Below are 21,515 nucleotides of genomic sequence, written 5' to 3'. Positions count from 1 at the left end.
CCAGTTCTCTGCTGCAGATGGATAAGTTATAATAAACTAATGGTGGTAAACTTTATTGCTGTAGCACCTTTCAAAACATAGTTGCAAAGTGCTTCACAGTAAACAAGACAATAAAAGGACAGAGATAAAGTAAAGTAGAATTTTATGAAAACCACATGAATCCATTAATACAAATTAATCAACCAAAATAAGAACAGCAGGAGGTAACATAAGGCAGGATTAAATACTTAAATAGCCCTGAGGATAAAAATGAATGTTCAGAGCTCAGTTAATACAGTCCTATAGATAGATAGATAGATAGATAGATAGATAGATAGATAGATAGAAGATTCAAGTTATTAAAATAATTACATTTAATATATCAACATGTTAGATAATTGTTTGGGTCATCTTCAAAAGCAAAAAACTGCCAAATATTCTCTGGTACCAGTATTTTAAAAATGAACAGTTGCTAGTTGTTCGGGTGATAAAGCTGTTGGGTTTTTTGACTGTGCGTAAAAAAAATTATTAGAAGATGTGGGTTCAGTTCAGTGATTAATAATGGGCTTTTATTTTATTTAAAAAAATAATAATTTTATAACATTTTAAGACAATGTATTCGTATCATATCAATATATATTTTGGACTTTTATTATATTGCTATTAATCTTTATCATTATTATTATGATCCTTATTATCCGCATTATTATTTTTATTATTATTAATAATAATAATAATAATAATAATAATAATAGGCTTGCGCACTAGTCCACAGCACAAAGTTTAAAAATCTCTGCTAACACGCGGTGATGTGCATGTGAGCGTCAGTTTATATAAACTTGGACTTCAGCCAGCGCTCACTACAACTTTAAGAAATAAGTTACTTGTTTTTTTTTTTTTTTCTTTGCTCCAGGAAATCACATGGAGGTGCTCTTGCGCTCACATGACACGGGGAGCCATGGCAGGAGAGATCAATGAAGGTACAGTGCGTAAAAACGTCCTCTCACTCTTTCTAACGCCGAGTTTTACGCGTCACTCGTGTTTTGGTTCGTAGGGTTGTTGTTGCAGTGCCAGGAAACCGAGAAATGTGGTGTTTAGACGCGTTCAGCACGTGGACGCGTGTGTTCGCCGTGAAAGGACGATCGGGAACTTTTGGGTACATGGAGATCGGAATGAAGTTGCTCCATCTTTGAAGCGTTCGCGACTCGTTGAAGTGATTTTAAATGGCCTCGTTATGTTTTCCTTACGGCGGCAGCAGTGCACATTACGGTTAAACGTCATGTCAGAGGTTTTAAAGGTTTATGGGAGATTTCGTGTTTTTTTTTCTACTTGCCACGTGAAAACTGTCAGCTGGTTACCTCAGCACAGAGGCAGCACATCACCAGGCCTGCACACAGATGTATTATATTCATCTTAGACACTAGTGTGTAACTCTGATGAGGCTGTTGTCATGTTCTGAACCTGTAATCCTGTATTTGAATGTGTTCAATTTAGGGGTATTCAATTTGTTCTTATTAATCAACACAAACATAGTGTTAATGAGCCAGAGTTAGCTGTATAGGCTAATTTCTATCTGTTGTTCCTGTAGGCAGTTCTTACAAGGCAACCAGAAATAAATAGAATTACAACATATATAGTTATAAATGTCTATGGACAATTCTTGTGCTTTATGCATATCATCAAACTAACTCTACAACAACACTATGGTTGGTTAATACAGAAACAAACAAATCAAGTAAAAACCCATAATTAAAACACTACGGCTGATAGAAAATAAATAAATAAAAAAAACAGGTAAATAACTCACTATTAAAACACTATGGTCGATTAATTAAACAAACAAGTAAATAACCCAGGATTAAAATATATTGTAAAAATCAAATAATACAATGCAACACTCAATACAATACAATGCCACACATGTATGCATTAACTAAATCACATAAGATAAAGTGGAATGGTTGAACACAATCACAAGTTTGGTTTAGTTTGGTATCAGAGCAAAACTCTAGAATACTGGGACACTCAATCATTATCGCAATATATCTTTTATCAATAGCAATATAAGTTCAATAGTGAGGAGGTGTAACACACAACTGTTCTTTACTCAGATTTATAAAATGTTTATACGTTTTTGTGATTTTATGCAAATAATGAGGATTTTAAAAGCACAACCTTCACCTACAGAGCAAAACGGAGTCTTAGAACTTAACAGAAACGATAATGTGACATTCATTTTGATAATCCTCAGTATTGAGCCATATCAATTTTTTTTATTATCACATTTGATTGGCCATAATGCTCAGCACTAGTTGGGATGATAAAAAGTCTTGTGATATATATAAAACGGTTAGGTGTACTGTATAAAAGGTGGTGTGGTGATTGTGCTGCTCCTCTTCCAGGCTCCGTTCCTGCCTACTACAGGGAGGTGTATGAGGCCATCCGCTGCAGGACGGACGAGAGGGTGCAGGTCGAAGTTTTCCAGCGGTTGCTCCAGAGGACCGAACTCTCCAGGGCTGTTATAGGCCAGGTGAGTTGTTCAGTCTCATATCAAGCTTAACAGTTTAGAATTATAAGCACAACTGTAGTTTGGATAGAGAATTACTTTCTACTTCTTGTCCTTTAGCTGACATGTGCCTGATATAACTTGTATAACATATACAGACCTTGAATTTCCATAATGGGGGTGAATCCCAAACATCCCATTCACTTTTTTCTCTCTATACCAGGTTATTCCTGTTTCGAGCCAGGGAAGCTTATCTATGTTGATTCGTATTCATTCATGAATGAAGGTATCCCTGCTCAAATATTTGTTTGATTCTGATAAGGCAGGGTTTTGAGTTACCATTAGGCAATTCAGTGTAGATAAGGTAGATACAGGAAGCTGGTACTAGACTGTTGATCACGAGTTAATGCCACAACACACAGATGTGACAGAAATTGGTCAGAGCATGTGTCTGTGGTATAGTTCAGATACACTTTCGCTTCACTGGAATTTCCCTTTTCCTGACCTTCCAGCGTATCACCTCCCTTTGTGTCTAGCAAGCACTTTTTAAAAAAAATAGAGGAATGCAACCCGCAGTTGAATTCTGTTTTCGGACTGAATAACGACGGGCGACCTTTGGGGGTCACGCTGTCTTTGTCTTACTCAGATTGCAGAGCATGTCGACTCCTCGGACGGATCCCTGAGCAAGTTGTCCCTCTATAAAGCGCTCGCGTTGATTGCGCTCGCTCAGCAAGGGAAGCAGCCAAGCCCCAAACTCTTGGAGAACTGCATACAAGGTAAGAGACAGTGTGTGAGAGCAGGGCAGTTAAGGTTTGGCTTAATGAGTAGCTTGGTAATGCTTCTCGGCTTCTCCTTATACAGTCAGCGTAAAGGGCTTTAACCACCTGTTGTGTTCTATTCAGTATATTGCATGATGTGGCAAAAGTTATAAAGCAACACAGGGGCCTTTGGCAGAATTTAGATACATTTTAGTTGCAATTTCCACCCCTGACTTTAGTGTCTTTCACAGCAGAAGAGCAGCAATTTGGTTTAATTCACCTTCATTTGTTTTCTTTTGTTTTGGTAGCAATCTTTTATTTTGGTAGCAAAGCCGTAGCTATGTTTAAGTGTTGCATTCTTTCACTAGTCCCACAGTGGGAAGATGATAGGGGGGGGTTTATGGTTTTCATAGAGGTAGCCATTATGCAGGCTTGACGTAGATCCATTCCCAACCTTCTGTGATTATTTAAGGCCCACTCTGTTATTTCAGGTGTGGCGAGCACAGCGGCTTGCTGCATGCCACTTCCTCAACAAGTTTTCTGCATTTGTCGCAGTGCATTTCATTCAATTCACGACCCTCTTGGAATGTACAGGAAGGGACAAATAACAGAGCACACGCACAGGGCCGGCCAGAGGCAAATAGAGGCTGGCACGTTTGACTCTGTCGAACAGAGAAACGTGGTTTTAACAGCAGCATTCCTCCCGATTGGGAAATTCGCTTTTCTATCCAATATGTATTGATTTCATCATGAGAAAACAAATATTAGAAGTTGCTCCCTGTCGTGCGCCGGACAGAGTTACCGAAACCTCAGCTCGGGGAGCCGAAGGACCTGAGCGCACTCAGGATGCAGCCAGCTCAGGAGGACGTGCTGATGATGTCACACACGCTGGACAAGCTGCTGGTCAGAGACACGGTGCAGGTGGAGCTCATACCCGAGAAGAAGGGCCTGTTCCTCAAACACGTGGAGTACCAGGTCACAAGCCAGGCAAGGCATCCAATAACAACTACTCACCCTTCCTTTGACGACACTGGTTATGATAATTGCTTTTTTAAAACTTTTTGCACCAGCTCTTTTCTTCTCATTTAAATTCCGATTTCTCGATCATGCTTGGATTTAATTGCGTCGTAGGAACAACGACTGCCACATAGATAATTCTCTTTCTTTCTTTACTTCTTGTTTTTCAGCGTTATAAAGTATCTGTTTACCGACGCTATAGTGATTTTGACGTCTTCCACGAGGTGCTGCTTCAGAGGTTTCCGTACAGAGTGGTGCCGGCGCTGCCACCTAAAAGGATGTTAAAGGGAGGTACGTTTCTCTGCCTGACGCTCCGACATCTGCACAATCACTGATGCATTTCTCTGTTCCTGCATTCGCTTCATCTCTGGGATAATTTCTATGCTTTACTGAAAGGTCAGTTGAGAACATGTAAATAACCGGGGGGGGGTTTGGTAGCTTTTTTGGGGGATGATAAGAATTAAATTTCTTCTTGTTTCATCAACAAGGAAAGCTGCGATGCATAAAATGAGCCGATTTCACTTGACACATTTAAAAATATCCCAGCCCACCAGTTGAGCTCTTTCTCTTTCATCCCACTGAGTGATATGTGAAGCCCAAGATCTACTTCAGGGTCTGTGTACTGTACGTGATCTCATCTATTTCCTCAGAGCTAAGTGCAGATTGATTTTGCGGTTCTCAGGGAGATTCTGGAAAACTGTAAAAGAGGTCACCAATGAATTAGCAATAAACAAATGTAAAAACCAGCAGTGCCATACCAAACAGAACACGCCCATTAGCCTCTAAGATCATCGGACCATCGCCCATTTTTGGATCTCAGCGTCAAACTGCTTCGAGTGTTGTTGTGTTACACATCTTCTCTTCCTCATGTTTTTGTATTCTCTTGTCGTCGGCCCACAGTGTTGACCTCCGTCTCTGAGCGGGAGTTCATCGAGGGAAGGAGACGTGCTCTCGGCAGATTCATCAACTTGGTGGCTCGGCATCCTGTCTTCTCAGAGGATGAGCGGGTTAAGACCTTCCTCACCTTCAGTGGCTCTGTAGGTTTTTTTGTGTGTGTTTTTTTGGCAAAATAAGCGCATCGAAATGCCTCCTGTTCTAACTACTCAATGTCTTTTTTTCCCCCTCGCCCGCTCTTCCCAACCAGGATGTTCAGACAAAGCTGCGCGATGCCTACAAGAGGACGGGTGATGAGTTCATGACCAATAAAGTTGCGACCCTGGCAAAGGTTTGTCACGCCTGTACGTTGAAAAGAAAATTGTTTTGCACAGTTCCCCCAAACAATAACCTGCAGTACCTTTTGTTATTTTCTCTGTAGGAATATCTCCCCGCTGACATCCAGGCTCAGTTCTCAACAAGCAGGGAGCTGATTAGAAATATCCACAACAGCTTCCACAAGCTGCGGGACAGAGCTGAGAAAATGGCAGAGCGCTCAAAGGAGAACGCCACTGATCTACTCATGTTTGGCAGAGAACTCAGGTATTTCATAATCGTCCATATGAAGTTAAAGTCGCTCTCTGGCATGCAGAGGTGTTGGACTGAGAAAACAAAATGTTGATATTCAAAAATCCTGCGCTTGGCAGCTTGGATGCAACAGTATTTCATCCTGTCCCTGTAATAATGCTGTTTCCTGCAGCACACTGGGCTCAGACGCCTCGCCTCTTCCCTCCTTGGCCTCCTCACAGAGCACGTGGGGGACGCTGCGTCAGTCACTGAAGAGTCTGTCCGTGGAGTTCGCTGTTCTGTCTGACAAAGCTGCTCAGCAGGTACCACCCTCAGACCCTCATCCTCACCACCTGCTCTGCTGCTGCGTGTCCAAACATGGCACCGGGTAATAAATGTTGTTTTGCTAATGTCCTCAGGGCAGCCGGGAAGAGGATGATGTTGTGGAAAAACTGAATCTTTTCCTGGATTTGCTGCAGTCATACAGAGTGAGTCCATTTCATTTTTTTATTTTTTTTATTTTAGGCTTCTCTCAAAGGTTCCCCAGCCTTTCATGGCAGGAGATTGTACGAGTCACGAGTTCATAACAACAGGAAATATGTCCGTAGCATAGAGGCGAGGGGTGGTGCCTGAGTAGAGTTTGCACAAATTCGGCTGCACAAATCACGTATTTTTGTTTACAGCACATCAACACAGGCATTAACCCTTATCACCTAAAGCTCTCAGATCTCGTCTTTATAAGTTGACATCTACGTCGGCATCTTCCACGTGTACGACTCCTCTTTTTCATCCTGAGATATTTGTATATTTGTGTCTATTGTTAAAATCGTAATCAATGCGCCCTTATCGCTCACTGTAAATTTTCCGGACATTTTCCTGCTATATTGTCACACGCACATTTTACTAGGGATGTGACAGGAAATGTTCTGGATAATGTCCAAGGTAACTGACCTGGATATTTGCGTTCTCACATACAGCCCCTCTGGAAAATTACAGGAAAATATCTGCGAGTTCAGTGCACGTCTGAAAGCAGCATGACTGTATGAGGCACTGCAAAAACTGAAAATCAATCTTTCTGTCAGAGGCATAAGAAGGAGCTGTGAAGTTGACATAAATCAAGTCAATCTCACTTGGAAATGTAGTTTTTAGTAGTGGATCAGATGTAAGTGGTAGCTCTTCAACAAAATCATTTGTCTGTGATACACATGGTTATTTCAAATCCTCGGCTGTTAGGTATTACTGTGTATTGTGACATTTTGCCACTTGGAGGCAGATCAGAAATGTTTAAGTGCCCTGTGTTTTTCTCTAGGATCTCTGTGAGCGCCATGAGAAAGGTGTGCTCCACGAGCACCAGAGGGCTCTGCACAAGTACGGCATGATGAAGAGGCAGATGATGAGCACCACCGTTCAGCCTAAAGAGCATGCGTCTGTGGAGCAGCTGGAATCACGGATCATTCAGGTGATCAGTCCCTTTCAGTTTCACACTTCTCGGCGCTCAGGCTGCTGCCCTACTGATTGTATTCTGTTTCAACTCCTTTACTTTAAGAAATAAGATGCTGCATTGACTTGAATCTGTCTGTTACTAATACACTCACCTTAAATAACACAGTCAGGTCAAACCATGTGTGGTGTAGCATAGCAACCCTGGGGGGGAGGGGATTGAGCCACTTTGGCTTCCTCAAACAGATGGGGGGGTTTTGGACTCACAGACAGAACTCCCCTGCAGCTAGCATGTCCAAAAACACCTTGTAGTAATAATAAAGTAATAAACTGGCTTTTTTTATAGTGTCTGCATAATCCTAAAATAATTACTGAACCCATATTACTCTTAAAGTATTTGTTATATGGTTTTTGTTTTGTGATTATTATTGTTACAATTTCATAATGTATTTTTTTTTCACTCCGCGAACAGCAAGAAAACGCCATTCAGACCATGGAGCTGCGCAACTACTTCTCTCTGTTCTGCCTTCATCAAGAGACGCAGCTTATCTTCACCTACCTTCCCATCACGTCCCACATTCTCGGGGCTTTTGTTAACTCCCAGGTCCAAGGACACAGAGAGGTGAGTGAGTACGTCTGGAAATAATCGCTTCTTCAGAGCCTCGCCTGCATCGACGCGGCGCCGCCAGAGGAGGGTCAAAGCGGTTATGAGACAGGCTTCTGAAGTCCAACAAAAGAACTAATAGGATTTGAGTTGGTTCACATTTCACAGGATCGAGTGAATCCTCCTCCTGTACTTTCACCTGTTATGAAATCAAACAAGTCACACAGTGAAGGACTTTATGTTTCACTCAGACTCCGACAGGGCAAACATTGAAGATCCATTTACTGCACTTCTTTTTCTTATCAAGTCAGTAAACCTGCAAACACTAAATAATATTTAGATGTATTATTTTACATTTGTATTTAATTGTTGAAATTTAAAGTCTGTTTGTATGTTTGTACGTCCGCCAGTCCCATTCTTGTGAACACGATATCTCATGAACACCTTGAGGGGATTTCTTCCGATTTGGTACAAATGTTCAGGTCAAAGGTCAAGGTCACTGTGACCTCACAAAACAAGTTTTGTTGCCTTGTGAACGCATTATCTCAAGAACGTCTCGAGAGAATCCTTTTCAAATGTTCACATAGTCTTAACTGCTGGGATTGGGTGGTCAAAGGTAAAGGGTCAAGGTTGTGGTTGCCTCATAAAACATGATTTGCCTTTGAACATGATATCTCAAGTCTGCCTTGTGGGAATTTCTTCATATTTGACCAGCTCAGTGGACAAAGGTCAAAGGTCATGGGGACCTCCTGTGACTCTGGAAACAAAATGTACGCAGACAATAACTCCACTGGTTGGCGGAGGCATTCAACTGTAGGGAGGTGATTCTTGTTTTCCTTTTTTTTTTTCCCAGATGGGAGAGGTGTGGAATGAACTCCAGCCGAAGCTCGGATGTCTCTTTGGTGCTAATAACGGATTGAAAACCTCCATCTGAGCCCCGAGCAAGCTGCGAAAGACAAACACTGCTGCTGATGAGGACGAGAAACTGGAGAATAACTCGCTCTGTGAGCTAAAGCAAACACGAGTCAGGCACAGCTGTATTTCCTTCTTACTAAATCCTCTATAACACAGTCTACATTCCATTCAGTGAGAGGAACTTCAAACATATCACCTTTAACTCGACAGTGTTACTCATGATTCTTTTTATGCCTGATGCGGATACGTTGTCTGTGTCAAAATCAACTTCTACAACTAAATCCAACAATGTGTTATTATAAAACTCCTCTGATAAAGCACCTATAAAGATTTTATACACTCAGAGGGTTGAGAAACATGGAGGGACAGAAAGCTGTTCTTTATTAAATGATGGGATTGTTTGCAATCTCTCGTCATGAAGTTCCTGGTTTAACTTACTCAACAGCTTTGGACCGATATGTTTTCGAGACAGAGTTTAGTTTATCGGGGTGTTTACCGGCATACTTTATATTTTTATGAACAAGTGTGCCATTTCTTACTGTTTACTTACATGTGGTCTTGACTTTCTTTGCTTTAACTGTTTGTAAAACTCACTTTTTATTTCATAAGCTATTTTTTTTTTTTTAAAGCCTGAACTCAAATTATAGGATACTACAAAGGGCAGAGATTTGAGTTTCATTGATCTAAACTATGACACTAGTGGCAGCGATATGTCAGTAATTACACTATAAAGAAACAAATTTACTACAAAGATAAATGTTATGAATTGACTTAAAATACGCATTTGTGAAATCAATCATAAAGCAGATTTCTTACACAGGACCAAGTCAAAACTTCCCTAATCAACCACTAAATCTTTAATTTCAGAAGTGCAATTTTGGTCCACACATGAGGACTGTCACAGTTGCAGATACATTTTGTAATTCGAATGAGGAAAAGCACAATCTGGACATGAGTGTGTCTGCAGTTTATCAGAACATTACATGTCTACAAAGAAATAAAAAAAGAAATCTAAAGTCAAAGGGACAAGTTGAGAAATGTTTGGACATTTTTGACATTAACACCAGCTCTTCTATCTCTGCCCTGAACTGACAGTGTGGAAATGAAAGGTGCCGATATGCAAATCAGAAAAAGTGCACATAGTTAACAGGTATTTTATGGAGAAAAATGAAACTCGTTTGGTTTTTGGAAACAGAAAATGCATTGGGAATCAAATGATCTTGCACAGAATATGAAACCCAATAAAATTATCACTGTAGATATTGTAAATATTCTATCAAAGAAAAAAAATGAACTTGCTGAATGATGCTAAACTGAATATCCTGAAAAATAAAATGTCAGAACTGAAAACATTTTCTCTTTTTTTTTTACCTCCACCAAGGAGGTTATGTCTTTGGCCCTGTCTGTTGGTTTGCTTGTTTGTCAGCAGTATTACACAAACAATTACCGTATTCCATGATACTTGGTGGAAGGATGGGACATTGGTCAAGACAGGACCCATCAAATTTTGGGTCAGATCTGGACAAAGGGGCAGATACAGGATCTTTTTTTTCTATGAGGTATATTTTTACATTTTACAGATTAGTATTTAATAGATCTTGGTGGAAAAAAAGAGATTATTTATGAGTATGTGTTGCAGATCCAAATAAAAATCCAGATCTAGTGTATTTAAATGGGGTTTCATTAGGGGACTGTTGCCTTGGTGGAGGTATACACACATATGAATACATGATAGAATAATGAACAGATATGTAAACACTACATCTTCAGTTCAAACAGTTTTTGAAAGTATTCAGGAACTTGTTTCTTCCCACAAACGAAGTGAACAAGAACATTCAACAGTTGGATATCTTCAGTGCTTGATGTCCACAGCTGATTATCTTTGGTCCGACTCATAAACAGTGTCACCACCGGCCACATTATCATCTCAGACCTCGTCCACCTCTTCCAGTCGGTGGCTGAGGATCACCTCGTGACCCTGGAACTTAAAGTATCCGACAAATTTCTTCTTTTGCAGTAACAGAGGGAACCACATGATGTCATCAACCCACATTTCACTGAAGGGAATTTGATCACAATCGAACCACTGAGGCCTCATCTCTAAAAAAAAAAACCAAGAGAAAAAAACAAAAAAGGGAAATAATTAGTCAACCTCACTTTATCATCTGGAGTTCATCACTTGTGACGCACCTCACATACTGCCCAGGGCACAACAGAAAGCATCACATGTTGCATTAGAACAAAACAAATAGAGAAACTCAATAAATCGCTGACAGAGGCATTCACTATTAATTAAGGTATAACAAAATGTATAACCTACAAGTTTATATGATCCCATAATTAATAGAATTTAGTTTTTTCGAGAAAGATAAATTATTTCATTTATTCATTTAAATGTTTGGCATAAATTTCTTTACTACAAAGTTATTTTCAAAATTTGTGACAAATGATGGAACTTTTGGTATCATGTCCAGGGGACTAATAGAAAACCTGGGATGGCTTATCAAACTTATTCTCTTGCCCAGACTCTTCAAACCTTGAACTTCCTTCAACTCCTGACAAGCTTTTCCCCTCCTTATCTCTTCCCCCCGCTGGCTGTTTGAACTGCCTGTCCCTCCAGACTCTTTGGTCCACTGCTGATTTCTGCTGTTTGATCTACAAACAACGCCCAATTGAATTTGACACACAGGATCGATGCAGTGTTCCTGCAGCAATCTCCCCCCCCCCACAGGCCGCACGCTGCGGTGGAAATCGTACCTTCAGACTCTGTCGGGTCTCCGTTATAAGCATCCGCCCTGAAAACGTGGACGTCCAGTAGCTGCGTTTCTCCGACGAACTCAAACTTTATGTTTCCGACCTTCTCGAGAGCGTCCACTGTGAGCCCACTTTCTTCTTGCAGTTCCCTGACAATGAAAACATCAAATACCGTTTTGATTGTGTGCATTTAAAAAAAAGAAGCTCAGAGCACATTTCAAACACACACTTAAAGCAGGCAGAGAGGATAAATTGTTGGTATCTGTGTTTCCCAGTGAAAAGCCAACACAGGCAGAAAATCGTTTTTCTATTGACTCAACTTCATCCACAGATGAGGATAGGGAGAAGTAGTTTGCTGCTCCAGAAGCTCGAGTGCAGTGGATCTTTAAGTTTGTGAGGTCATTTTACCACTTTGTTTATTCCCCCCCCTCTTATAAAAATTGGAGTCAAAATAAAACTATGCAATAATCAAACATCTGCCGGGATGGTGCATTCTCCTGCTCAACCGATATGGATTTCTGCTGGCCAATGCTGATACTTAATAGGCAGTAAAAAACATGTGCAATTGTTCCCAAGATGTTATCGAACTACCATAACATAGAAATGTAACTTGTTGCAAAAAACTCTTTCGTACATTGTCATTCTCTTGCTAAAGAAATGTAACAAAACACTGTAGTGTAAGAAAGCCCACATGATTTGACTCTTACATCTCAGAGCCCTGTTTTGATTTATGTGCAGCTGAGTTGAGAAAATATGGTTCAACCAATTCTGTCCTAATGTTTTCTGTTCGTCCTTGATTTAAATTGTATTTCATCAAACTAACCGTCAACACGGCAGTCACAACATGAAGAATATTTATCGACAGGATTGGGACGTTGATTAAGCAGATTTTTCCGATTTGACTCTTGCTTTTGTTCCAAAGTGTAGAAATACAATCTCGAGATACTGATTAATTTATCATTCTAATAAAATTGCCACAAACCAGATCTGTTTTTCACGTCTGAGAGAGAACAGCTCAGGAACTGTTCGCCTTCAGCACTTCCTTCCTTTGCCTTTGGAGCTAATTTCCTGCTGATGATTTATCACACATTGAAACAACAAAGTACAACTTTTTTCAACTTTCCACTTACTATACTCGCCTCTGCTGGAACACAAAAAATACGCACTGCTTGATTTCAAAGGCAAACAGTAAGATCTTTTGTTATCTTGTATAATTTTATACTAATGCATAAAAACAGATTGTGAAATAAATTATATTTCCTTCGAGAGAGATTTCACAGGCCAGAGGAAAACTTAAACATTATTTATTTTTTTTTTGTTACCGTTTTTCAATTTTGGGAGGATATTTTCTATTGCTTTTATTTCTTGTTTTCTTAATTCTTTATTAGTCCCACAATGGGGACATTTGTTGAGTTACAGCAGCAATACAAACACAAGCAAATATAAAAATAGGAGAAATAAAAACAAAAGGAAAAAGAAAATGGGCAAAATGTAAACATGAGAATATGAAAGATGTAGAAAAACCAAAAAAGAATATATATATTGGGTACTAATCTATGTCTCTTCCTGCATTACACCAAACTGCCAGATGAAGGATTATTGTCATTGTCGGTTAATCTGCTAATTGTTTTACTGTTTGATTAATAAATCAAAAGTTCGGTCTATGAAACATAAATGAAAAAGATGTCATCAATTCAATGAGCTGGAGATGAGGTCTAGAGAGATGTCTGGTTTTGCTTGAACAAAAAATCCCAAACTTCCATAATATTCAGTTTAAAATTAGATATATGACATAAGAAGGCATGACATCCTCTCATTTAATGAGCTGGAATCAGATAACAGCTTGACTTTTATCACTAATTGTGCATGAAAAATGATTCAAACAATTAATTTATTATAAAGTCAGCTGCTGTTATAATCATTTGTGACCAATCAATTTTGATAAATTGCCTGATTGTTTCAGCTCTCACCCTCACACCTCTTCTACTTAAAGGGATAGTTCACCCAAAAAGGAAAATTCACTCGTAAACAGTGCTGCAGCCAAATCCAGTACAATTGAAGTAACTGGTGACCGATTCTTACCTCCATACTGCTTGTTGAAGATGTGGTTACTATTTACTTCAATTGTATTGGGATTTGGCTCTAACGCTGTCTACCCCTGAAACTCCAAAAGTGTTTTGTGGACTCAGAACACTTTCACCCCCCCACTCCATCTGCATGGTGGTGAGTAGATAATGAGTGCATTTTCATATTTGGGTGAACTATCCCTTCATCCTAATTCTTGCTCATCAAACTGAAAACCCTCAGTGTTTCCCAAACAATCCCCCTGGTGGCGAATTTAAACATCCCAGCAGTTTCCTCCGAGGTTGACAGCTTCACATTACTTCACATGCAGATTCATTCATGGGGATGGGATGTACCTCCTCGCGCCCTCTTCGATGCTCTCTCCGGGCTGAACTTTGCCCCCGAAGCCGTTCCACTTCCCGACCCCGAAGCCCCTCTTCTTCATGCCCAGCAGCACCCGGCCGGGCTGCACCACCAGCACCAGGGTCAGCAGCTTGGGGCTCAACATCCCACCGCGTGTCTGAGGCAAACACAACGTGAATACAACTTTACGCAACGTTAGCTGCAGGCTGAACACTGTGAACGTCTGCGTTAACGGCTTTAACGTACCAAGGCTTTAACGTACCGTACCGGGCTGCGTGGTGTAAATGGAAGAAAAAGCGTAAAACAAACACAGAATATATATTTCCGTTAGTAGAAGTTGTATTACATCAGTTCACGTTGCACGACTCCCGCGCTCAGCCCTATGGTGCCGCCCCACGGACGTCCTCACACGACGCACTGCTACGTCAGAACGTGGATCGGTCTAAGCGACGTCGGACTGCAGGAGGGAGGACCATCCTATATTTTAGAGATCAGGTAAGTGTGTCACCGTGAGATATGTTCGACTAGAAACTGCGGCGGGGTAATGTACCGACCTGTAACTCCACGTGATTCTTCTTCTTCTTCTTCTTCTTCTTCTTCTTCTTCTTCTTCTTCTTCTTCTTCTTCTTTAACTGTCATAATCGTTAAGTGTGAAATAATCTTTTTCATTATATTTACAATCAATTTTATGGCATTAAAAGCAGCAACACACAGGAAGGATAAAAACGGCAGGAAATTATTAACAAAAACAAAATAGGACAGGAATTTATAGGATGTTGCTAATTTCCATTGAAGGAATTGACATTATACAGCCGAACTGTTCAAAGAGATAGGACACATAAACATTTTATATGTTATAAAGCTTTTTCTATAAAGATAACATTTAAAATGTCCTCTATTGAGATTGAGATCAATATCATAAGAGTGGCGTAAATACCCAAACTTATATGAAGGGTATTAAAGAAAAGCAAAAAGTAAATAAACGTCATGAAGAATTTGATCTTTTATCTCTTTTGTTACGATTGATCCAAATAGAAAAAGTCATGCATGGGACTTTATGACAATAGTAAAGCAAACAGGTAAGAACTGATGTTGTCATCGTATTGTAGCACGGTGACTTTATAGGTAGCACACACATATTTTCCCTCGACCAATGGGCGAGTGGTAGTTGCACGCAGGCGCACTGGGACGCTGTTGGTCCACATGACCTCTCTCAGTCACAACAATGTGGAGCGTGTGTCTGCAGAGGAGAAGTTTCCACTGGAGTCTGAGTCTCATGAAGAAGCAGAAAGGTAAAAGTGCGGCCGAGCAGCGCTGGGTGACCCGGCAGCTCAAAGACCCGTATGTCAAAGCCTCTCACAAGCTGAACTTCCGCTGCAGGAGCGCCTTCAAGCTGCTGGAGATCGACGACAAGTTCCGGCTGCTGCAGCCCGGAGACACCGTGGTGGACTGCGGAGCTGCGCCCGGAGCCTGGAGCCAGGTGGTTGTCCAGAGGGTCAACTCAGCCGGGACAGGTGAGAGGGCAGCCGGGGACATGTTCGTGGATCAACACCAGACATGGTTTCATGATGAAGCTCTGGAAACCTGTTTATTCATGTATTCATCTTAGTCGTTTTTTATTCTGTGTGGATCTAATTGGTCTTGCCTTGTTTTGGTCTATTGTATTCTATTCCTAATTTGTTTACATATCTTTTATCAGAGAATGTACTTTCAAATATTCAGTCTTGGTAAATGTCACAATTCCTGGAATTCTTTAGACTCAAAATAAGAAAAGTTAAGACATTTTACTGGCTGCGGTCACACGAGGGGGAAATAAACAATCCTGGAGGAAGTACTTGGCACAATAACAAGAAAATCAAACAATTACTTTGTCTTGAATTTATTAATCAACTAAGATAAAAGCCTGAGTTACTGTAAGACCGAAAAATGATGAACTACAATTACTATATTTTTGATTCAGCACCTCAGTGGGAATAACATTTCTTTATTTTGTATGAATTTTGTTTGTTTACATCACTATCTGTTCATAGTGCTATAATCATATTTTATAATACATGTACCATAGATTATACTATTAACAGTTTGGGATCAGTGATATTTCCAGAGTTTAAAATAAAACAAATTATAAAACTTTTCTGCAGTTTACTGATGGATTAGTCTCTGAACAAGACAGTTGAATAAACCAAGTGTGATGGACATACTCATTATTTCCTGACCTTGTATGGATCATTTAAAACAAATCAATGTATAACTGGTAGATCAGAATCGGGTTTAATGCCAAGTAAGTTTACACATACATGGAATTTGCTGTGGTGTGTTTCTGCAATTGTAAATGTAAAAAATAAGGAAATACTATAGGCAAATAAAAAATATACTTTAAGTGGGAGGGATTGTTCAAAATGTGCAGTTATTATTATTTGTAGAGTGTCAAAGTGTCTTCATCAGTGCAGTTTGGTTAAAGGGTCCCAGGCCTTATTTATGAGGCCAGCAGCAGCCTGGAAGAAACTATTTTTGTTTCACAGATTTAATTTAAGGTTTTCTCTCTGTGTTGCATTTTCAGCCTAGGTGAAATAAATCATGTCACTTCTAAATGGATATTTTTAAAGCTTACTGATTAAGTTTTTGTATTTGTGTTTACATGGTTTGTTTGGTTACTGTTTTTTTTCCATTATGGCATGAGAATTAATATTCATTATATGCAATATATGTGCATTACATATGTCAAGTTTTCTTGTTTTGTTGAGGTAATTCCTCTGTATATATATACCATGTGGGAATTTCTTTTTGTATTAAAAAGGAATAAACACTAATAGTCTAATATTGTATTATTGTATCTAAATTACAATTTCCCAGGTTGGCTATTTGTACTGTTGAAATTGTTCAGGACCACACTGAATACCTTTCGATTATCGGTTATCATGTTTCCTTAAAGTTGTGTCAGTAAAATCTGTTTATAATTAGATTACTATTGGATGTTTTGGGAAATCTGCAGCATATGTAAACAGACGAGCTTTGAACATTGAGGTGCAGGAAGTGAAAGAATGGAGTCTCACTGACAGATTTCAGTGTCTTTGGTCGTATGTAAAACATAGTGGAAAAAAACACAAACGCGTTCAACAAAAAATATCTGATTTGTAAATCTATGATTTCATCCTAGATCCAGAGTTACCTTGTGGTACCCTTATTGGTATTGACCTGCTCAACATACCTTCTCTGGACGGTGCCCACTTCCTGTCCAGTCACGATGTCACGGAGCCCTCCACACACAGCAAGCTGCAGGAGCTGCTCCCCAGGGGCCGAGCTCACGTCATCCTGAGCGACATGGCGCCAAACGCCTGTGGTTTCCGAGAGATGGACCACGAGAGACTCATCATGATGTGTTTGTCTCTGACAGACTTGGCTGAGAAGATCCTACACCCGGGGGGCTCTCTGCTGTGTAAATACTGGGACGGGATCCTCGCTCAGAGACTTCAAGACAAGCTCCTGAGTGTGTTTGGGAGCGTTCGGACTTTAAAGCCAAACGCCAGCAGAAAGGACTCGGCTGAGAGATATTTCCTCGCTAGGATGTACAGAAAGCCGGTGAAATGAGGACATCCGTCTTTTTTTCTTCTTTTGAACGCAAACATTTGGTCAATGTCTATGTTCTGTTGAGATTCACCGAAGTGCCCACTGTGTTTTCTGAACGAGGAGAAGCACTTCATAGCTTTGATCAAAAGGTGGCACTGTTGAGGCATCAGTGAGGCTCCCGGCTGCCTCACATGCTCCTGGTGCCGATTTTTACCACAGCAAACTTAACACAGTAGCATCAGTGAATCAGTAATATGTGAACCTATGCAAGAATCATCAGTTTGATCGTCCTCGGGAGCCCAATGCTGGAGTTTCTCTGAAGTTTATTGTTTGCCCCACAGTGTTCGCTCTACACACTGGCTTTGCTATTTGCTCTGTTCCAGAAAGTCATTTGCAGGAGCTGCCTGTGCTGCCAGCCGTGTAGAAATATGTAATCGTTCTCTCATTGAGAGTTTATGAAGGGAATACCTAATGCATCAGAGTCACATACAGTGTGATTAATGGGGAGTGGGGTGATGCCGCAGCTTGGCACGCTGCAAGCGTCGTTGAGCTGCGCGCCCCGACAGAGGGGATGGGGCCATTTCCTCCAAAACATTTTCAGGCCAGTAAAGAGATCCTCTTATATGATTCTTCTTTAAATCCCTGCACTGACCATAAAACTATTTATTTGTTTCTGGGATTTCTTCCTGAGTTTATAACCACTGGTGATAAATTGAAAAATTATGTTTCTGTCAGAGCTACATTATAAAAGTCTTATTTTTGATGTCAAAGTAAAGTTTATGGAGATTAAAAGTAAAGACCTTGCTGATATAACACTGTCTACGGTCTCATGTACATAATTTTTCCCCTTTGTTCCTCCCAGTTGTCAGGGGTCTGACATGACATGCATATGCAGTCTTACTGGGCCCCCCTTCCCTATTATTGTATTAGCTTTATTGCATGTCATACTTTATTATAGCCAGCACTGGATAGAGATAAGAAGTGACTTGTAAAAAAGGACCCTGGCTTAACCAGCTTGGTCAGCACAAGGACCATTTATAAAGATGGATAACGCATCTTCACTTCCTCCCACTATATTGAAATGAAGCCAAAATTCCCCCCATCCCCCCCAAATGTAGTGCTCAGGGGATGGAGGTCCTGCCCTTACATGCACTTGACCAATCACAAGTCAGTCTCAGCTGTCAATCAAGTTACTCATTAAAAATAAACTCACATTCGGAAAACTTGCACTTTAACATGCAACAGTGTGATAAGAATGAACTAAAATGTCTGAAACCATCTTTGAGAAAGAAATCCCTTGACGTGTACTTTGACTTTTTAGTTTTCCATCTGCTAACATGGAGGAGGCTGTGTTTATGACAAATATCGCAGCCAGCCACCAGGTGGTAGTGAAGACGTTTTGGCTTCACTTGGGGAGCCGGCATGTCGTCCATCTTTTTATACAGTCTATGCTTCGGCATCTCAACCCCTGGGCCTGCAGGACACCCCCGTGTGCAAATAACTGAATAAACACATGCATCCTTGATGAGGTAAGCTACTCAACAATGACCTTTTATAAACCTCTGAGTCAATTGTTACTCGGATGAATCTGTGACACTCTTACAATGACATTTGCATGGAGAGCGATCATCGTCAAAGTGCCAGGGCCAGGTTCTCTTTCACAAGTAGGAAAACCTTATTGAACGTAAAATTGCAACTTCTAACTATATCTGTTCACTCACATGATGTTTGATGGAAACGATCTGTGCAAACTGCTGCAAAAAGTTGCTTCGTACAGATCCTCTTGTAAGAGCTTCATGAGCTCAACCTGTCTTGAGACTCTGAAGCAAAGTTACTTTATCCACCAGCTTAAAAAAGCAGCTAGGTACAATTAACAGTTTCAAATTATTTACTTTATTCACTTTCCTCTTTTGTTAGCCTGACTCTAGTTTTCTGAAAGTGATGATCCACTGTAAATCTCTGAATCCCCTTATAAGAGCATCAGTTACCATGTTTTAACCAATCTTGCTTGTGCACTGAACCACCTGCAGCTCTTATTGGGAGGATGGCTCCAAAATTGTTTTAGATACAAAGAATAATCAGTTAGGCAGTTTCTTTAGTAATAATGAATAATAGCGAAAAATGGCAGAAAAAACTTTTTGAAGGACCTCTGCATGTTTCAGTCCCAGGTGGTTTAGTTCCCCTACCCACATATGTTGCTGCTATTAAGATATCTACATTTATCATGAAAATAAACTCCTTCAAATTACTGACCCATTAGCATTGTTATTTAATTTTTAGACTGAAGTCGGATCATTGTGTGAAATGACAACAAGAGCCCCTATCAAGCCTGGATTTGCATCTATGGCAGCAAAGGAAGAGATGGCTCACATGAATAAATTAATGAGGCTGCTATTTGGCCTCTGAGTCTCAGGAGTGATGAGTAATACAGTATGAAGTGAAGCATTCAGTGTGAACTGAAAATTAACTGCAGAGAAGGGGGACTGACCTCTAAAGATGATTGTTTGGAATGAATGGGCGCAGCCATGCCTGTTGATGAAGCTGATAGTGAAAGATGTGAACAGATGACCAATTTTACTTCTCATTACTTGTTTATTATTCAGCCCTTTGCTATTTAGATCTAAATTATTCTGAAATTACTCTGGGGTTTATGTTAATTCCATTGGAGCAGAGCTCTCGGGCTCGGGATGAATGATGATTCATCCACAGGTTAATATGTTCTTCTCTGGCCAGCTGCGGGTTCAGATGTAAATATTAGTAAATTAAGGGAGAAAAACAATTGTGGAGACACCGAGTTTTGAATTCAGACGACGGTCAGTCCTGTAATTGCTTCTGTAATCACTCCAATTTTCAAAACGGGTTGGTGCCTCACACAAACTGAACTGGTTTGCTTGTAGTTTTTTTCCTCTTGTTTGTTACTTCTGCCAAGGAGGTTCTGTTCTCACCTTTGTTTGTTAGCAGGATTACGCAAAAATATCTTAACAGATTTTCACCAAACTTGGTGAAGGGATGGAGTCTCAGCCTGAAAAGAAACCATTAAGTTTTGGTGTGCATGTGGATTAAGGGGCATTTTTTATTTTCATTTCTTTTGACCACACTTGGTTAAGAGAATAGACTCTATATAAAGATGGACAATGTGTCTCCACTTTCTCCCACTATCCAGAAATGAAGCTAAAATATCCCGGATATGGATGCTACCATCTTGCACATTTGGAGTCAGAGTCTGCCAAGTAGCGCTCGGGGGGATGGAGCCCAATGAGGAGGTCCTGCCATTACACGCGCTCGACTAATCGTGAGTCAGTAATTAAAACCAAACTTACTAGGAACACTCTGAACACTTGATCAGTGTGATAAGAGCTACCAAAAATGACAGAAACCATCTTATTTGACTTGTACTTTGACTTTTTAATTTGGTCCATGTCCCAGCCGCTTACATGGAGTAGGGAGGGTTTATGACATACATTGAAGCCAGCCACCAGGGGGCAACAAGAGGGTTGAGCTTCACTTTTGGTGAGCTGTCATGTTGTCCATCATTACATACAGACTATTAAGTAATAAGTTACTTTGGTTTCCACTGTTCAGAACTATGTTTTCTAACAAACAAGCTGTGTAGGTTATCGGACTACTTTCTTTTTTTTCTTTTTATGTATTTCTACAATAAGAACTTGACAATCATGTGTCTGTTTTTTTTTCAGATTATGTGTAAAATGTAGTGAGTGATCAGATTATGGGATGAAGATGAAGAGTATAATCGGCTGCTGCCCTCATGTCGTCTTCATATAGTTTCGCATAGAGGTGAAACAGAATTGTGTTCACTTGTGCTCAACTCTTAACAGACACATCTGCCTCGTCCTGCGTGCCCTGATGTTTCTTGCCAAAGTGTCAAAGTCCTGATGATGACAAAAACGTAGAAAAGCAACTCAATAGTTTGAAATCTGAATTGATTTGTTCCCCCACATGCTTTTATGTAAGAAAAAAAAGAGGCTTCTGGACCTCGAAGCAATTTCAAAAAAGTCATCCTATTCAGATGCAAACAAGCAAACGGAGATGCCACAAAACTCCCAGAACGTGGAACATTTTTCGAAAGGAGGAAATGTTTCCTCTTTTA

At 40.2% G+C, this 21,515-nt stretch overlaps 3 protein-coding genes across 8 annotated transcripts; 2 read left to right on the top strand and 1 right to left on the bottom strand.

Moving 5' to 3' along the window:
• The first annotated feature begins 878 nt into the window (after positions 1–878).
• Positions 879–10,009, top strand: snx8a (sorting nexin 8a). The gene is made up of 13 exons (XM_035179796.2): positions 879–959; positions 2,382–2,509; positions 3,132–3,261; positions 4,040–4,230; positions 4,431–4,551; positions 5,161–5,297; positions 5,405–5,485; positions 5,576–5,736; positions 5,894–6,023; positions 6,120–6,188; positions 7,010–7,159; positions 7,613–7,762; positions 8,598–10,009. Exons 1-13 carry the CDS (start codon positions 923–925, stop codon positions 8,676–8,678), a joined length of 1,566 nt encoding a protein of 521 aa, XP_035035687.2. The 5' UTR covers positions 879–922; the 3' UTR covers positions 8,679–10,009.
• nudt1 (nudix (nucleoside diphosphate linked moiety X)-type motif 1) lies at positions 9,499–14,292 on the bottom strand. 5 transcript variants are annotated; one of them, XM_047343879.1, is made up of 4 exons: positions 14,089–14,292; positions 13,834–13,998; positions 11,417–11,562; positions 9,499–10,759 (listed from the first exon to the last, which is right to left on the bottom strand). In XM_047343879.1, the coding sequence occupies exons 2-4, from the start codon at positions 13,983–13,985 to the stop codon at positions 10,587–10,589; spliced, it is 471 nt and encodes a 156-aa protein (XP_047199835.1). In that variant the 5' UTR covers positions 13,986–13,998; positions 14,089–14,292; the 3' UTR covers positions 9,499–10,586. The 5 variants fall into 5 exon arrangements, with proteins under 5 accessions (XP_047199835.1, XP_035035693.1, XP_035035694.1 ...); XM_035179802.2 differs by having other exon boundaries at positions 13,834–14,023; positions 14,103–14,292; XM_035179803.2 differs by having other exon boundaries at positions 13,834–13,997; positions 14,108–14,292.
• A 461-nt stretch (positions 14,293–14,753) lies between these two features.
• mrm2 (mitochondrial rRNA methyltransferase 2) lies at positions 14,754–18,227 on the top strand. Of its 2 annotated transcripts, XM_035179799.2 has the most exons (3): positions 14,754–15,132; positions 15,221–15,354; positions 16,998–18,227. In XM_035179799.2, the coding sequence occupies exons 1-3, from the start codon at positions 15,044–15,046 to the stop codon at positions 17,426–17,428; spliced, it is 654 nt and encodes a 217-aa protein (XP_035035690.1). In that variant the 5' UTR covers positions 14,754–15,043; the 3' UTR covers positions 17,429–18,227. The 2 variants fall into 2 exon arrangements, with proteins under 2 accessions (XP_035035690.1, XP_035035688.1); XM_035179797.2 differs by having other exon boundaries at positions 14,987–15,354.
• The last annotated feature ends 3,288 nt before the right edge of the window (positions 18,228–21,515 follow it).

Source organism: Hippoglossus stenolepis, chromosome 16 (assembly GCF_022539355.2).
Source record: "Hippoglossus stenolepis isolate QCI-W04-F060 chromosome 16, HSTE1.2, whole genome shotgun sequence".
Taxonomy (NCBI): domain Eukaryota; kingdom Metazoa; phylum Chordata; class Actinopteri; order Pleuronectiformes; family Pleuronectidae; genus Hippoglossus; species Hippoglossus stenolepis.
Note: the sequence above shows the minus strand (reverse complement) of the source record. Positions and strands in the feature narration are given on the sequence as shown.